Source organism: Hermetia illucens, chromosome 1 (assembly GCF_905115235.1).
Source record: "Hermetia illucens chromosome 1, iHerIll2.2.curated.20191125, whole genome shotgun sequence".
NCBI classification, from domain to species: Eukaryota; Metazoa; Arthropoda; class Insecta; order Diptera; family Stratiomyidae; genus Hermetia; species Hermetia illucens.
Window position 1 is genome coordinate 76,409,849 of NC_051849.1, and position 16,578 is coordinate 76,426,426.

General features: G+C 41.0%; 1 protein-coding gene across 1 annotated transcript; it reads left to right on the plus strand.

The window, feature by feature from the left end:
• The first annotated feature begins 8,933 nt into the window (after positions 1–8,933).
• Positions 8,934–9,851, plus strand: LOC119656528 (40S ribosomal protein S15). The gene is made up of 4 exons (XM_038062877.1): positions 8,934–9,068; positions 9,248–9,333; positions 9,400–9,622; positions 9,694–9,851. The coding sequence occupies exons 1-4, from the start codon at positions 9,060–9,062 to the stop codon at positions 9,817–9,819; spliced, it is 444 nt and encodes a 147-aa protein (XP_037918805.1). The 5' UTR covers positions 8,934–9,059; the 3' UTR covers positions 9,820–9,851.
• The last annotated feature ends 6,727 nt before the right edge of the window (positions 9,852–16,578 follow it).

The window sequence follows — 16,578 nt, forward strand, 5'->3', positions numbered from 1 at the left end:
CTCAGAACCTATGCAACCGAAAAATTTGAAAAAAAATCAGTATACGAAATCTAGGCGTCAAAATACATCCCATTACGATATTTGCTCAAATAAAGTTAATAATAATATCATATTTTATTTTAGAAATTTAAGCGAAACCCACCTTAACTTTATTCTAAAAGTACAAAATTTGTTAGCAGTATAGGTGATAATATACAACATAATTTTGGAAGTTTGAATGCAATCTAACTATTATTAACGAAGTTATAGAAGGTCAAACTTTTGCGTTTCACGTAAATTTATTGCTCTCTAAAACGTATATGACGTCATCATCATATAAAGTGAACTTGTATGAACGCCGGGTTCAATGGAGATATTTCAGTTTTTTAGCTTTTTAGTTAGTTATTTGTGTATTAGTATCAATTATCGAAAACAGCCATCTGTATATATATGTATGTGTTCATGAAGCTTGCGGGTAGCGTACAATAAGATTGACATGTGTGTTCGTAAGCACCAGCGGTACTTAATTTACGTACATATGTGTATACTTTTGAGCACGAGGTAGGGTAGAAATATGTGCAGATTCATCAATCAACTTAGATGCGTACATATATAAGTATGCATCAGTATATGATAACATGCAATGTTTGCTTGCAATATTTATATTTTTATGTACATATTTATATCTTGGACTTTGGCAATATATGGAGAAATATTTTGCATTCTTAGCTATGGGGAATGAAAAACGTGCATAGAGAATTCCTCACATAAGATTCACACAAAACCTTTATACTAGAAGTGCCGATCTTCCGATGTTCCGACTTACTTTCGATTTAACCTACTATAGCTACCACAAATTGAGTACCTAGGATAAAATGATGTTAATAAGATTTTATGACAGTAAAAGGGAGATTCATTTTGAAGGTTTTGTATGAAAAAAAAAATCTAATTAAAATCGATTCAATGTCTGTCTGTCTGTCACAGCCAATTTACTAAGAAACGGCTGAACCGGTTGCATGCAAAAGGGGGTGTAACATTTTTTACACAGAATATGATCATGCGGGCATTATTTGTTCCATACATAAAAAGGGGGATATCATGCAGTGCAGCAATTATAGAGGTATCACGTTGATGAGTACCATCTGTAAGATATTTTCCGCTATCTTGCTACGCCGGATAGCCCCATACGCCCAGAACATCATTGGCCCATACCAAAGAGGCTTCACTCCAGGCAAATCACCAACGGATCAGATTTTCTCTGTGCGCAAGCGATGGAAAAATCTGTTGGAATATGGACATCAGTTGTACCATCTTTTCATTGACTTTAAAGGCGCCTATGACAGCAGCAAGGGTGAAACTGTACACGACCATGACAGAATTCGGTATCCGGACGAAATTAATAAGACTGACTAGGCTGACATTGACTAATGTGCGAGGCCAGATAAAAGCAGCACGATCACTCTCGAAACCATTCAACATCAACAACGGTCTTAGACAAAGGGATACCTCATCATGCGTCCTCTTCAACCTGGCCATGGAGAAAGTGATTCGCGATGCAGACGTAAATGCGAGAGGCACCATCTTCTTCAAGTCCACCCAACTACTGGCCTACGCTGACGATATTGACATTATGGGAAGAACGACCCGAGATATACCTTCAGTCTACCTTTATTCAGATAGAGCAGGCCGCGCGATATCTCGGGCTGCACGTTAATGAAGTCAAGACGAAGTACATGGTGGCAACGTAAGCGCCAAAAACTAAATAACGAACAACATCGGATCGCACTGGTCAAACGAAAAGAAAGAAAGAATAAAGAAAGGAGACTACAACCTTGGAACCGTTGAAAATTTTTCCTATTTAGGGACGATGAAATCTACACTCGGTTGTTGGCAGCCAACAAAGCCTATTTCAGCTTCCAGAAACTGTTTCGCTGGAAACGTCTCACCATAGGGTCAAAGTTCTTACTGTACAAGATTATGATTATGTACTCCTCGGAGACCTGGGTTGTTAGCGAGAAAAATTGAGAACTCTTGACCGCGTTCGAGAGAAGAATCCTCCGAAGAATGTTTGGCCCCCTACGTGAGGATGCCCATTCCGTAGCCTACATAACAACGAAATCTATGAGCGATACCACAACCATCTGGTCGTGGATAAAATTCAGCTCAACAGGTTGCGGTGGGAGGGTAACTTAATCCGTATGGATGAAGATGATCCAGCCCGGAAAGTGTGTAAGGGCAATATCTATGGTAGAAAAGAAAACGAGGCAGACCCTGCCTGAGATGAAGCGATGGCATAGGTTAGGACGCCAGACAGCTTTTAGGGATATTGAATTGATGGACCTCATCGCAAAACCGGATTGCCTGGAGTTCTTTATTAAGGCAGGCCTAGACCGGATACCGATTGTTGCGCCGTTGATGATAATGATCATGCGGGGTATTAAATGAAAGGCTCGATTAGTGTTTTTCAATCTTATTTTTCATATTAGGTGCATGCATATGTATATGTAGGTTCTAATAAAGTTTGCAGGTAGTAGCCCTGTGTGTACGTATGTATGTTTTCGTGCACGGAGAAAAGTCAAAATGCGTTAGATCAGTTGAAAATGTACATATATATGTACGGATCATTTTACGGTAATAGGCAATGTTTTTTTGTTTAAGATGAGCACAACATTTATGTCTTTAATATGTATATACATACATATGAATATTTTCTTTGGCAATACATGAAGGAATATTTTATATTGTTAGCCATGTACTAATGGAAAAACATGGTTAGAAAGTTGCTCACATAAGATGAACACAAAACTCAAAGTTCGTCACATAAGGAGACACAAAAACTTTCATACAGAAGTGTCCAGGTTCCAGTTTCCCGACTTATTTTCGTTTGCGTAATGATTTTCTTCTTATCTTCATTAATTCGTAGGCAAATTTCATTTTTAAAAATCTTCCTTACTGATATGAAAGTTTGCATATGCGACAATTTGGCATGCCTCGTTTTTCTTGTCAAGCGCTTCCTGGTATTGATCGTTAAACCAATCATTTCTCCACTGCCATTCATATCGAATAACTTCTTCCGCTGTTGCTTTGATAGCGCGTTGTAGGTCATGTCAGGTGTCATCTACGGATTTCCCCGTGAAATCCTGGAGAATAGCACCTAATCGTCTTTCCGGTTTTGCCTTGTACTCTCCTGATCTTGAATAACTTTTTAGTTTTTAAATCTCAAATTTTCGAAATGAATTACTCTTTGAGTTTCGGCACATGTAAACGCTTTTTACCATGTAATGATCGTCTTTTACCAGGTTTGTTCATCAATATGATCTCACGTCGAGGATATTTGGTGACCATCTTCTGATGATCTACGACCATATCCTTTTGTAAATGCGATTGTGTGAGAATCATGTAGATTTTATAATTAAATTTCTGCTATTTGCGAAGTTAATGAGGCATTGGTTGTTCTCATTTGGCATATCATGGAAGCTGTGCCCCCAGTCGTTCCTCGATATTCGCAAGCTTGGTGTTGAAGTCCTCGAGCAATACCTTCCACGTCAGGAGGCATTGAGACGTATAGTTTTCCAGATTATCGTAAAATTGCTCTTTGATTTCGCTATCTCTTCATATATTAAAAAGCGCAGGGGAGACAGTCTTCCGGGTATAGGTTTGAAGTCGATAAAATTCCCTACCCACAGAGAAAGCGACTCCAAACTCACGTTTCCCTGATAACTTCCCACTTTTGAAGATTGTGAGAGTTCGCTAGAGATTTTTTTTTTAACAAAGTGTTGAGGTACACTTTAATGAGTGGCCGTGAGAAAAGTGTCATAAAACAGTTTTCTATTTTCTTGTTTTCTAATCAATTAGCGCAGAGATCCTTTTTAAGGTTTTGTGTGAAACAAAACCTTATTAGAATCGAGACGGTGTCTGTCTGTCCGTCTGTCCGTCTGTCTGTCTGTCTGTCACACCCGATTTATTCGGAAACGGCTGGACCGATTGTCACGAAAATTGGTGAGAGTATGTAATCTGGTGTTTCCTTTACATGCAGTAAGTGGCGCCATCTTGTGTTGAGTTAAAGGAGGGGCTCCCCATACATGTGAATGGAGGGTGCAAATTTTTTTTTCACAGAATGTAGCCATGTGGAATATCAAATGAAAGGTCTCAGTTAGTACTTTTCGAAACTGGTTCAATATTTGATATTGGGTGAAACATAGGGGAGTGAGGGCTCCAAATATGACCCCCAAAAAGTGTAACAGGTCTCGTTTTCAGAACCTAGCCAGCCGAAAAATCTGAAAAAAATCACAGTGGTGCATCTCTACGAAATCTAGGCCTCAAAATATATCCGGTTGCGATATTTGCACAAATAAAGTTAATAAAAGTATATTTCCACATTTTAGAAATTTACCCGGCACTCCCCTTATGTTCATTCCCAGAGTACAAAATTTGGCATGCGTTTAATGAAGAACATAATGCACAGTTTGGTCAAGTTTGAAGAAAATCAAACTATTACTAACAAAGTTATAGGGGGTGAAACTTCACAATTTTTCGTGAATTTCGTGCACTCTATAACCTGCATGACGTCATCATCACATATCAATTCGTCAATACCACAACGAAATGAGTTCTTATGAATTGGGTGGAAAAGGATTATTTTGTTTCAGTTTTTTAGTCATTTGTCAACCAGACATATGTGTATGTGGTATATAATATATGCGTGCTAATGAACTTTGCGGGTAGTGCCTAATTCAAATAGATATAAGAAGTAAATCGGAAATATGGGTACGATCAATTTATATACGTGCATATATGTGTACAGTATTCGGAAGTAGGCAGTTTGTTTGTTTAGGGTGAGTGTAATATCTATGGCTGTAATATGTACGTATGTCTCGTTGTTTGGAAAAATATGAAGGATTACGTTGGATTTTTAGCTATATACGGATAGAAAAATGTGCGTTGAAATTTCTTACATAAGATGAACACAAAACCTTTATACCCGAAGCACGAGCTTTCGGTATTCCGACTTGTTTTCTGACTCGCGCGTACTCAAATACTTCTCAAGCAAAAGTAAATCAACCTCTTTTGGATTACGCTCATAAAAAGCATCCTTTTTCTTTGTATGGAAGGCTGTATTGGTGCATAACACTGCACTATTGTGATGCTTTTAAATCTGAGCTAGACTCCGAGTGGAATACCCGCCTTCATAACGTATTTATTTTTACTACTACAAAGTTGACCAGAATATAAAAGCACAGTACTACAAAAGAGGGTGGAATGCTTTCTAGAGTCCCATATTTCGTTTACTCTTCCAGACATTAACCAATCTTCTTAAAAACCTGCTGATATGAAATTGCTATCTTTTTTTATCGCCTTTTAGGACGAGCAGGACATACTTTAAGTGGATTCTTACTCCTCAATTTAAGGGGGAGGGGGACCATTTTTTTTTATAATTTTATTTATATAATTTAACCGACAATAAACAGAGTAAACTGCAATCTTCAAACTTGACCAAACTATGCATTATATTCTTCATTACACGCATGCCAAATTTTGTACTTCTGGGATGAACATAAGGGGGGGTGCCGGGTAAATTTCTAAAATGTGGAAATATACTATTATTAACTTTATTTGTGCAGATATCGGAACCGGATATATTTTGAGGCCTAGATTTCGTAGAGATGCACCACTGTGATTTTTTTCAGATTTTGATTTTTCAGTTGGATAGGTTCTGAGAACGAGACCTGTTACACTTTTTGTGGGTCATATTTTGAACCCTCACTCCCCTATATTTCATCTAATATCAAATATTGAACCAGATTCGAAAAGTACTAATTGGGACCTTTCATTTGATACCCTACATGGCTACATTCTGTGAAAAAAAAATTTACACCCTCCATTCACATGTACGAGGAGCCCCCCTTAAACTTAACACAAGATGGCGCCACTTACTGCATGTAAAGGGATCACCAGATTACATACTCTCACCAATTTTTGTGACAATCGGTCTAGCCGCTTCCGAATAAATCGGGCGTGACAGACAGACAGACAGACAGACAGACAGACAGACGGACAAACGGACAGACAGACACCGCCTCGATTTTAATAAGGTTTTGTTTCAAACAAAACCTTACAAATGTGCATAAATCCAGATAGGATCTACGCTGTTGTAGGAAGGGAAGGTTCGGAAAGCGGAGGCGGGCGGGATAATCCATACGAGGGAAGCTTTTCTTAAAGAAGAGGGAACGGGTGAATTTACGTTGCACATTTTCAAGGGCAAAACAATCACAGTTACAGGAGGGTGACCAGATCACGGAGCAATACTTGAGGGTATTCCTCACGAGGGAATTGAAGAGAGCTAAGGAGGGTTGAATGGAGTCAAAATCAGAAGTCAAAATCTGAAGTTTAGCGCTAAACCATTAGTCGAACCCCAACGAACCAGAGTGTCAACACAGTCCATAGGCGACGATATAGCGGAAAACAGCTTAAGGCCGGCTGCATAGAGTAAACAGGGAAGGGAGGAAGGTCGTTAATAAAAAACAAAAATAGGAAAGGACCCAGAATAGAACCCTGTGGGATGCCAGAGGAGAGGGAGAAGGAGCGGGAAGTACAGCCGTCAAAAGAGACGCGGCAGGATCGGTTGGAAAGGTAAGAGGCAAGCCATAAAACAAGTGGTATGGGAACGTTTAGAGACGAGACTTTGGGTAGAAGTATCTTGTGATTTACAGTGTCGAAGGTTTTACCGAAGTCAGTGTAAATGGTATGCACTTCTTGCCGTGAATTTAGAAAAAAGAAGAATTTCAAGGAAGGAACAGGAGGGGAGTAGGGAAATGGGACGGTAATTCTCGGCAAGCGTACAATCGGCACTTTTGTGTATGGGGATGATGAGAGCCTCTTTCCACACGCCGGGGAAATGATTCTCTTCGAGGGATAGGGGAAGGGGGGACTTACCAGTTTTGAGCAAAAACAGGTTCGGAACACCATTGACATCGACAAGGATAGGAGTAAGAAGGGGAATGGTAGGCGATGCGGAGCAGGCTACATCCACTATCGGGAGGGATTCGGAGGAAGGAGGGGGAACATAGACTAACGAAAAGTAGCGGCAGAGTAAATCACAAGATAGTTGGGGAGAGTTAGCTGAGAAGCCAGAGAATTTAATGGACGGAGGGGATAACTGGGCAGGGCAGCGGGAGTTGCAAAGGTTTCAGGTTCGCACTTTAGTGAGTCTTCCACACCGGTCAAATATTCATTTCTGGATTTACGTATCAAGGATTTGATCAAGGAACGTGGAGATTTTAAAAAAACTAAGTCAACATCGTTTCTAGAATGCAGGAACTTCTTCCTCGCAGACTCTTTTTGACGTAGTTTGTTGTGAACTTCAGAGGTGAACCAGACGGGGTAAGAGCGTAAGCACTTAGGAAAGGAGGGAACGTAACAAGGAAGAAGATCAGATAAAATGGTATAGAAAATGTGCTTGGTCACACGTAAATGAAGAGAGGATGGAGATCTAGTTGATTGACGCCAGGGCTGAGTTCAGACATTCGAAGTTCGCCTTACGAAAGTTGAACTTGATACGCTTGCGAGCGATAGGAGAGTGAAGTCGGGATATCTGAACATCGAACTCGAGAGCAGGATGATGGGCGTCAGGGGCAAATTAAGACGGAGCGTAAAGGGATTGGGAAAGACAACGCACAGGAAGGTTAGAGAGGACGAGGATTAATAGACCCCGATTTTGTTATTCAAGAATATTTTTCTTTTATTTTGAGTGTCAGACATGGTGCATTTTATTCTCCCGTTTCATCAGCGTAATTGCAGATTGTAGAAGGGAGCATCTTGCCTTAGTAATATTGGCATATAGTATAAAAATAATAATAATCGCTGGCTCAACAATGCATATTGGATCAGGGCCTTGAGGTGTGTTAGAACACTTCATTCAAGACCGTAACGGTACGCTACAGTATATTGTAGGAGACAATGTGGTCAGCATTGAGCTCGCCCGAGATTATTACCCTGATTTGATTCAGGTACTCATTCACAGCTGAGTCGACTGGTATCCGACGTCAAATCACGATACAAATCCCACTGCCACCAGTGAGATTTGAACCGCAATCTTCCGTACCACAGCCTTGTGCTCTAACTAATCAGCTATCCGGACACGGATATATACTCTGTAAGAGTAAAATTAATTGTGCCTGTGCCTTAAAATGAAACAACATCCTTTAATTGCAAGGTCATTATGGCTTTCCAGATAATACTCTACTTTTTCAAACAAATGCGCAATTATCCTAAACAATTTCGCACTCTTTTTAATGTGGTGTAGAATATCAAAATTGAAGTGTTGAAGTTCTTAAAGAACTTCGGTATAATTAAAATTATAATTAATGGTTAGTGTGTTCCTTAGGACAAAATTGTCTGGAAATTGTTAATTTATTTTCCTAAAAGTCCGGATTTGAGGTCGTGTCGCAGATTCTTATGACGCATTCCACATTCAAGAAAGTACAAATTTGATGGGAAAGATTACGATTTTCCTTGAAAAAACGAGAAAGTACGCTGTTTCGCTGAAAATAACTATACTGGCATGAAACTTCATCTAGTTTCTGATAAGTCTTTTTAGACTGTAGAGACTCTCCCATTCTTTTTTTTCAAACAGATGCATTAGGAGGACTTCATTCACTAATATTTTCACTTTTTGTTATTAAATTTATAGCCATTTTCAAACGTTTTTTGCTGGCTAATTCTAACGTACGGAACGAGGCCATTGAAATTTCTGGATACACCATTTGCAAAATTACATCTAGTTAATGAGTTTACTCGGTATAAGAAGAATACTAAATATTTTTTGTTCTTGTAAAATATTGCTTTAATTTTTCCTATAACCTAATTTCATACGAAAATCAATTTAATTATTTTCGCCAGCATTCAACCGTTTTAACGAAAAAAATCCCGGATGCTCTAAATACCCTTTAAACTATTTCCTTCCATCTGGCACTTTTAATACCGACGTCGACTGTCATTAAAATTGGGAAATTTTTTGACTTGTCAAGACGTCAAACTTAACCAACTTCGTTCTTTCCGTGTTTAACCACAATCCGAGCAAAATGGCAGAGGTAAATTATCTTCGAAAATAAGTGTCATCGGTGTGTTAAATCCAATTTGAGATGTTCCAAACGGTTCCTTACAATGTCCTTAGACCGTGTGCCTCAAGATTTCTAACATGCCGACCGACTTAACTGAAAATTCAAGTGTTAAAGCGAAATGTTGACATTTGTGCTTCGTCCCCTTTCAGGTCGATGAAACTCAAAAGAAGAAGCGTGCGTTCAGGAAGTTCACCTATCGTGGCGTTGATTTGGATCAACTCCTTGATATGCCCAAGTGAGTATTTAACGATTTAGGTGAGATTTGACTGGAAATTGTAACCCAACATGGAACTGTTTACAGTGAGCAATTGGTGGAACTCATGCACAGCCGGGCTCGCAGGCGTTTCTCGCGGGGCTTGAAACGCAAGCCAATGGCCCTCATCAAGAAGTTGAGGAAGGCCAAGAAGGAGGCTCCACCAAATGAAAAACCTGCCATCGTCAAAACCCATTTGAGGAACATGATCGTCGTCCCAGAGATGGTCGGATCCATCATTGGAATCTACAACGGCAAAACATTCAACCAGGTGAGGAGCTTAGTTTCGTGTGCGCAGCGGACATCATTTACTAATATCGTTCTCTGTTTCATCGTCCTCAGGTTGAAATCAAACCCGAAATGATCGGTCACTACTTGGGTGAATTCTCGCTGACATACAAACCCGTCAAGCACGGCAGGCCCGGTATTGGTGCCACCCACAGTTCAAGATTTATTCCACTCAAGTAAGATTTAGGCGGAAATAAAAGGTTTCTACGAAATGGTGCGTGTTTTATTGTGTCAATTAAGAAGTGGACTCACGCGGCTCCTTTTTGAAGATGCCGGCTAGCTGGTTCCAGACTCTTGTTTTGCTTTTCTCTGACCATAATCACAAGAACGCTGGTTTTCAAAATTCCGTGTATTTCGTGTTTGGTGAATATGCAGCTTTGCTTGATTTGGAACAAGCGCTTTTTCGATCTCTGTTATACGCCGGGTAAATTTGTTGGATACTTCGGTCTTGTTCACTTCTACGTGCCCTGTGATGCCCATTCTACTCTATTTTGAGCCCATTGAATCCGGGATTTGTATTGGCAACGTGACTTTCCGAAGTTCGTTCAGGTATCGCAGGATTATATCAGTTTTGAAGTATGACGAGCACAACATCACCTATTTTCATGCGTATATTTTTACTGAACCATTCATCTCATTGTGACAACTCAGGTATGCTAAACTCCAACGTCGCCAAAATTCTTGTTCCGGCTACTTCCTCGTCACATTAGGCAGCCCAAACATTTTTGTCTCAGTGGGATAATTTATAGGCGTCAGAGCGGTCGTTTAACCAGAGTTTAAGGAAGCTCTGATCTGGGCCAGTCCTCTATATTGAACAGATGAGGGGCGTTCAGCTCCATCAAAAGTTTCATAAATTTAACCGAAGCCGCCTCCCAGGTCCCGCCACTTTGTTCCGTTCGCAAGCAGGGTCAGCTGTTGTGGATATCATGGTGGGATGAGCAGCACCCTTTCTGTTATTATCAGCAAGGATTGCTTATGTTTGTATTCAATCGTTAGTTTCACTGCTCTTCAATTCATTTTGACGAAGTTAGCTCCATTGTCATGTCATGTGAGTAGGGTTGGGATACATATCCTTTCTAGTGAAAAAATCCTTATTGCCACAATGCATGTCTTTAATGTGCTTTTTCAGCTCGAGGTGTATGGATTTCGTAGTTAAACATTCGGCCCTTGGTAGTCGGCCTACCATTTGATGACCTGGTCTTTTTTTGGCATGCCATCCTTTTTTGATGACTTGGCTGCTGTTGCTCCATCCCCAATCCAAAGTTTCGCGCGGATTGTATCGTGAACCAACTGGTGGTATCATTTGATGCCCCATGTCATAACTCACTGCATCTCTAGCTTTCCGTCTGCTTTGAGCAGCGAATCAGATACTGGAAAAGACGGCAATTTTAAAAGATGATTAGATTTAGGCAATGGTTTACCATTGATAAGGAAGACGATCTGGTTAGAAATACCTTTGAATCATATGAATGCAAAGGATTTCTGCTTCCTTCAGCTCTTAGGTAGACACAAGTGATTTGTTAGATTTATACTTCCATCCGCGGCAATACGCTAACACCCTGCGAAACTTCGTGAATGATGACAATCTCTATATCTAAGGTGCTTTTGACGTTCGTGAGGTATGCGTTACCAGCTCTCATTTGATTTCAGCTGCAACATTTTCGACTCAACTTCCCTTAGTTATTAGCTCACTTACCCACTTAGACCATTCCACCACAACTCGTTGACAAGAAGTACGCCGAATGTTCAACGTGATGAAAAATAGCCAGGATTTGAGCTACTGTCCAAATGTCTCCATTGTTTTCGGTCTGAATCAGATTTGCTCTGGCTTAATCACCTTCCATTTGGATACTGGGCTAGAGTCTTCCGAATAATATGACCTAAGATCGAATCATCCATGCGCTCACTGGGTACTATTCATCAGTTCCACATAGCTCAAGGCATGGTATTCAATATATTTTCAAGGAAAGGTGTGGATGTGATGATTCTGACGATGAATTCATCATTATGATCAACGTCGCAGCTACCGGTAACCGGCCTACCTTGATAAGAACTCCAGACACCCCGGTCTTGTGCCGAGGTCCACCAATTCGATGTTCCTAAAAGCTGTCTGGCGTCCTGACCTACGCCATCGCTCTATCTCAGGCAGGGTCTGTCTCGTCTTCTTTTTCTGTCATAGACTTTTCGGGCTGGATCATCCTGACGGTCGTGGTATGTAGGGGGCCAAAAATTCTTCCGAAGATTCGTCTCTCGAACGCGGCCAAGAGTTCGCAGTTTTTCTTGCCAACCCAAGTCTCCGAGGAATACATAAGGACTGGCAAGATCATAGTCTTGTACAGTAAGACCTTGGACCCTATGGTGAGACATTTCGAGCGAAACCGTTTTTGTGAGCTCTGTTGGCAGCCAACAACCGTGCGCGGATTTCATCGTCATAGCTGTTATCGGTTCTGATTTTCGACCCTAGATAGGAGAAATTTTCAACGGTCTCAAAGTTGTAGTCTCCTATCTTCATTGTTTTCGTTTGACCAGTGCGATTCGATGTTGTTCGTTCCTTTCATTTGATTGATGTGCAGCCCAAGATGTCGCGCCGCCTGCTCGATCTGGATGAAGGTAGACTGTACATCTGGGGTTGTTTTTCCCATGATGTCGATATCGTCAGCGTAGGCCAGTAGTTGGGGGGACTTGAACAGATTTTGCCTCTCGCATTTACATCGGCATCGCGAATCACTTTCTCCAGGGCCAGGTTGAAGAGGATGCATGATCCCCTTGTCTTAGACCGTTGTTGATGTTGAATGATCTCGAGAGTGATCCTGCTGCTTTTATTTGGCCTCGCACATTGGTCAGGGGCAGCCTAGTCAACCTTATTAATTTCGTCGGGATACCGAATTCTTTCATGGCCTCGAACAGTTTTACCCTGGCTATGCTATCATAGGCGGCTTTAAAGTCGATGAATAGATGGTGCAACTGGTGTCCATATTCCACCATCGCTTGCCGCAGAGAGAAAATCTGATCTGTTGCTGATTTGCCTGGAGTGAAGCCTCTTTCGTATGGGCCAATGATGTTCTGGGCGTATGGGGCTATCCGGCCTATTAAGATAGAGGAGGATATTTTATAGATGGTGCTCAGCAACGTGATACCTCTATAATTGCTGCACTGCGTGATATCCCCCTTTTTATGTATGAGACAGACAATGCTTCGTTGCTAGTCGTCAGGCATTGATTCGCTGTCCCATACTTTGAGCATCAGTTGATGAACCACTTGGTGTAATTGGTCGCCTCCATATTTAACATATTCGGCTGTAATTCCATCGGCTCCTAGCGACTTATGGTTTTTAAGCCAATGAATTGCACGGACTGTTTCTTCTATGCTTGGTGGTGGCAGTATTTGTCCGTCGTCTTCGTTCTCACAGGCTTCCTTTTTCCGTCTGTAAAGTCGCTTCTCCGCTCGACGGAGTTCGTGATAAGTCCAAGCGCGTGCCCACGCCCTTTGAGAATGCAACATTATTCGGTATGCGGCATTTATCCATTCCGTTGCTAACTTACATTCATCGTCGAACCAGCCATTTTTGCGGCTTCATTTGCGGGACCTCTGTTGACTGCGGTCATTGCGGCATTCATTGCCCTCTTATAGGTGTTGTGGATGGCTTCAGCATTCACTCTCACCTGATTGTGAGAGGGGATTGTAGGTGGTGTTGTTATTCGAACTCGGAGCACCATGCCAACGAGATAGTGATCCGGGTCTACATTGGCCCCCCTATATGTTCTGACATTCATCAAGGCTGAGACGTTACGGCGTTCGATCCACACGTGGTCAATTTAGTTGAAGGTGGTCCCGTCTGGAGAGGCCCACGTATGTTTGTGGACCGCTTTCCGCGCAAATCAGGTACTTCCAACAACCATTTCGTGCGATACTGCTAATTGAATAATCCGCAGTCCGTTATCATTGGTATCCCTATGTAAGCTGTGGGAGCCAACGTATCGTCTGAATATGGACTGTTGAGATCTCCAGGTATGATTTTGATACCATACTTGGGACAGGCTTCGAGGGTCCGCTCGACTGCCTCGTAGAAGGTATCCTCCGATTCTGCAGTCTCCTCTGTAGGGGCGTGAACCTTTATGAGGCTTATATTTCTAAACTTGCCTCGCAAACGCAAAGTACATAGAATTTCGCTTATATTTTCAAAGTCGATAACAGCAGGATTCATTTTTTGGCTGACTAAGAAACCTACTTCGAGCACGTGGATTACTGGATGGCGGCTATAATACACGGTGTAGCGACTCGACTCGAAACCGATCCCTGTCCATCGCATCTCTTGCAACGCAGTTACATCAGCCTTATATTGGGACAGGGTATCGGCTAGGTGCTCAGCAGCATTCGGTCTGAACAGGGAGCGCACGTTCTATGAGAAAATGCGCAAATCGTTAATCCGTTGTCGTTGCCGGGTTCGTAGTTGTAAAATCCATCCTTTCCGTGGCTTCGTAACATCGGTTTTCCGTGTAGAGTTGTCAGCCCTACCCTCCCCCCACCTGAAGGACCAGTTGGTACATTTTGTCCCGTTTTTAGGCGCGGCAGACTCGCCTTCATCCTTCTCCGTCCGCAGTTTTTCATTAAGAAAGAACTCGCAGCGATCACCACGTGGAGGTGGAAATAGGGTTTGGTAGTAGAGCTGTTGGTGTTGGTTTAGCAGGCGTTTCCCAGGTTTTATGCTCCATCGTGAGTACCAATCCACGTTTCGCCCTGGGACCTATACTACCCTTTGACGATGAATTCCTCTTCTAATATTTGGATGAACTTAGCCAGCTTCTGATGCGTCGCAAAATCCGTGAGTTTAAAGGGGTCACTACACGGTTTGGGTCAAATTGACTTTTTTTCTCATAATATAATTCTTTCTGCAGATTTTGCAATTGGCTTCATACATGAGCTGTAGAACGCTATAAACAGCGAAAAAATGCAAAATCACTTTCGACACAAGCACACCTCGTATTCGCAATGGATAAAGATCACCTTTCAAGTTATTTTCTTATAATCGAGTAAGAATTATCGACTAAAACGAATAGATTCTAACCGCAAACTTGTTTTAGATGAAAAATAAGTTCATACTGCGCTTCGGGAAACTTTGTAACAACCATAAGAGGTGTATTCGGTTTTTCTCATTTCATGTTTTCGCTTTTAGAGAGCATCTTCTCGTAGTGTAATCAACATATTTGAATAATTTCTTTACACGTTGATTCAGAATTTTGTAGAGAGTATATTGAACACAGGCGGGTTTATAAAAAAAATGGGTTCTTACAAAAAGTATCAATAAAAAGTAGCTTGACTTTTGAATTTGTTTTTTCAAATATTAGTGAAAAAAAATACCTTTCCTTGATTCAATATGCTTCACTACTAGTTGCTAATGTACTCAAAAATTTTGAAAAAATTGCTCGAACCGTCAAGGATTCCTTTTTTAGAGGAAAATTTGTGTTTATGTTTTGTATGAAACAAAACCTTATTAGAAACAAGTCGATGACTATCTGTCACACCTAATTAATTCGAAAGCGGATGGAGCGATTGTCGCGAAATTTGGTGAAAACGTGTGTCGACTGTGCAAAGGGACTCCTCATAGATGCAAAACAGGTGCAAACCTTTTTTTTTTTACAGAATATCGTGATGTGGGGAATCTAACCGAAAAATCTGAAAAAATCACAGTGGTGTATTTAAACGAAATCGAGACTTTAAAATACATCCCGTTCCGAAATCTACACAAATAAAGTTAAAAATAGTATATTAGCATATTAATTTTTTTAATTTAGCCGGAAACCCCTCTAAGCTCATGCTAGAAGCACAGAATTTGGCAACGGTAAAGGGATAACATAAGGCATAGCTTCGGGAAATTTGAAATCCAGCTATTATTAACAAAGTTATAAAAGGTGAAACATTTACATTTTATGTGAATTTCTGAATATGCATGATGTCATCATAACAACAATTCGTTAACACCACAACAAAGTCAGCTCATATGAATGACGCCCCATTCAGAGAAACACTTTGTTTTAATTTTTAACATTTATATTTCAATATCAATTACTCGAGGCATTTATATGTATATGATAATGAAGCTTTGGGATAGTGCCTAACTCATGTGTAAACACAAAATATTATCAAATGTCTGTCTGCCACACCTGATTTACTAGAAACACCCGAACCGATTGTCACAAAATTTGAAATTTGAGAACGTGTGGTCTGCGAATCCCTTTACGTATAGCAAGTGGCGCCATTTTGTTTTGGGTTTGAAGGGGGGTTCCCCATACATGCGAAAGGAGGATGTAAATTTTTTTTCAATGGTCATGTGGTGTATCAAATGAAAGAGCTCAATTAGTACTTTTCCAAAACTTTCTTGCTTTTGATATTAGGTAAAATATAAGGAAGTGAGAGCTCAAAATGTGTGCCCCAATCACAAGGAGGAATATGCGTAATTGGAAACCTCATTTTTGAAACACTTCATTCAAGCCTGTAACGCTACACTACAGGACACTCTTTGGCTAAGATACTCATTTACAGCTGAATCGACTGGTATCCGACGTCAAATCACGATACAAATCACACTGCCACTATTTGAACCGCGACCTTCCGTATGAAGTACTCTAACACACTTCAAGGCCCTGATTTAATATGCATTGTTGCGCCACAGGTACCTGTTGTCAATCTGTAATATTTGATCCGCTCTGAGGATGACGTCGCCGCAAAATCCGTTGGTAATCCTAATCTTCTGTGTGTTCCGATAGCTGAGTGGTTAGGTCACAAGGCTGTCGTAAGGAAGGTCGCCCTTCAAATCTCATTGGTGGCAGTAGGATTTGCATCGTGATTTGACGTCGGATACCAGTCGAATCAGCTGTGAATGAGAGTACATGAGTCAAATCAGTGAGTATTTGTTCGTATATTTTGTCTGCGTGCGGTTAT

What these genes read in the sequence shown, in the direction of transcription:
- LOC119656528 (XM_038062877.1), top strand. An exon ending in CAACTCCTTGATATGCCCAA is followed by an intron (nt 9,334 to 9,399) that starts GTGAGTATTTAA and finishes AACTGTTTACAG; the next exon opens with TGAGCAATTGGTGGAACTCA. An exon ending in ACGGCAAAACATTCAACCAG is followed by an intron (nt 9,623 to 9,693) that starts GTGAGGAGCTTA and finishes CATCGTCCTCAG; the next exon opens with GTTGAAATCAAACCCGAAAT.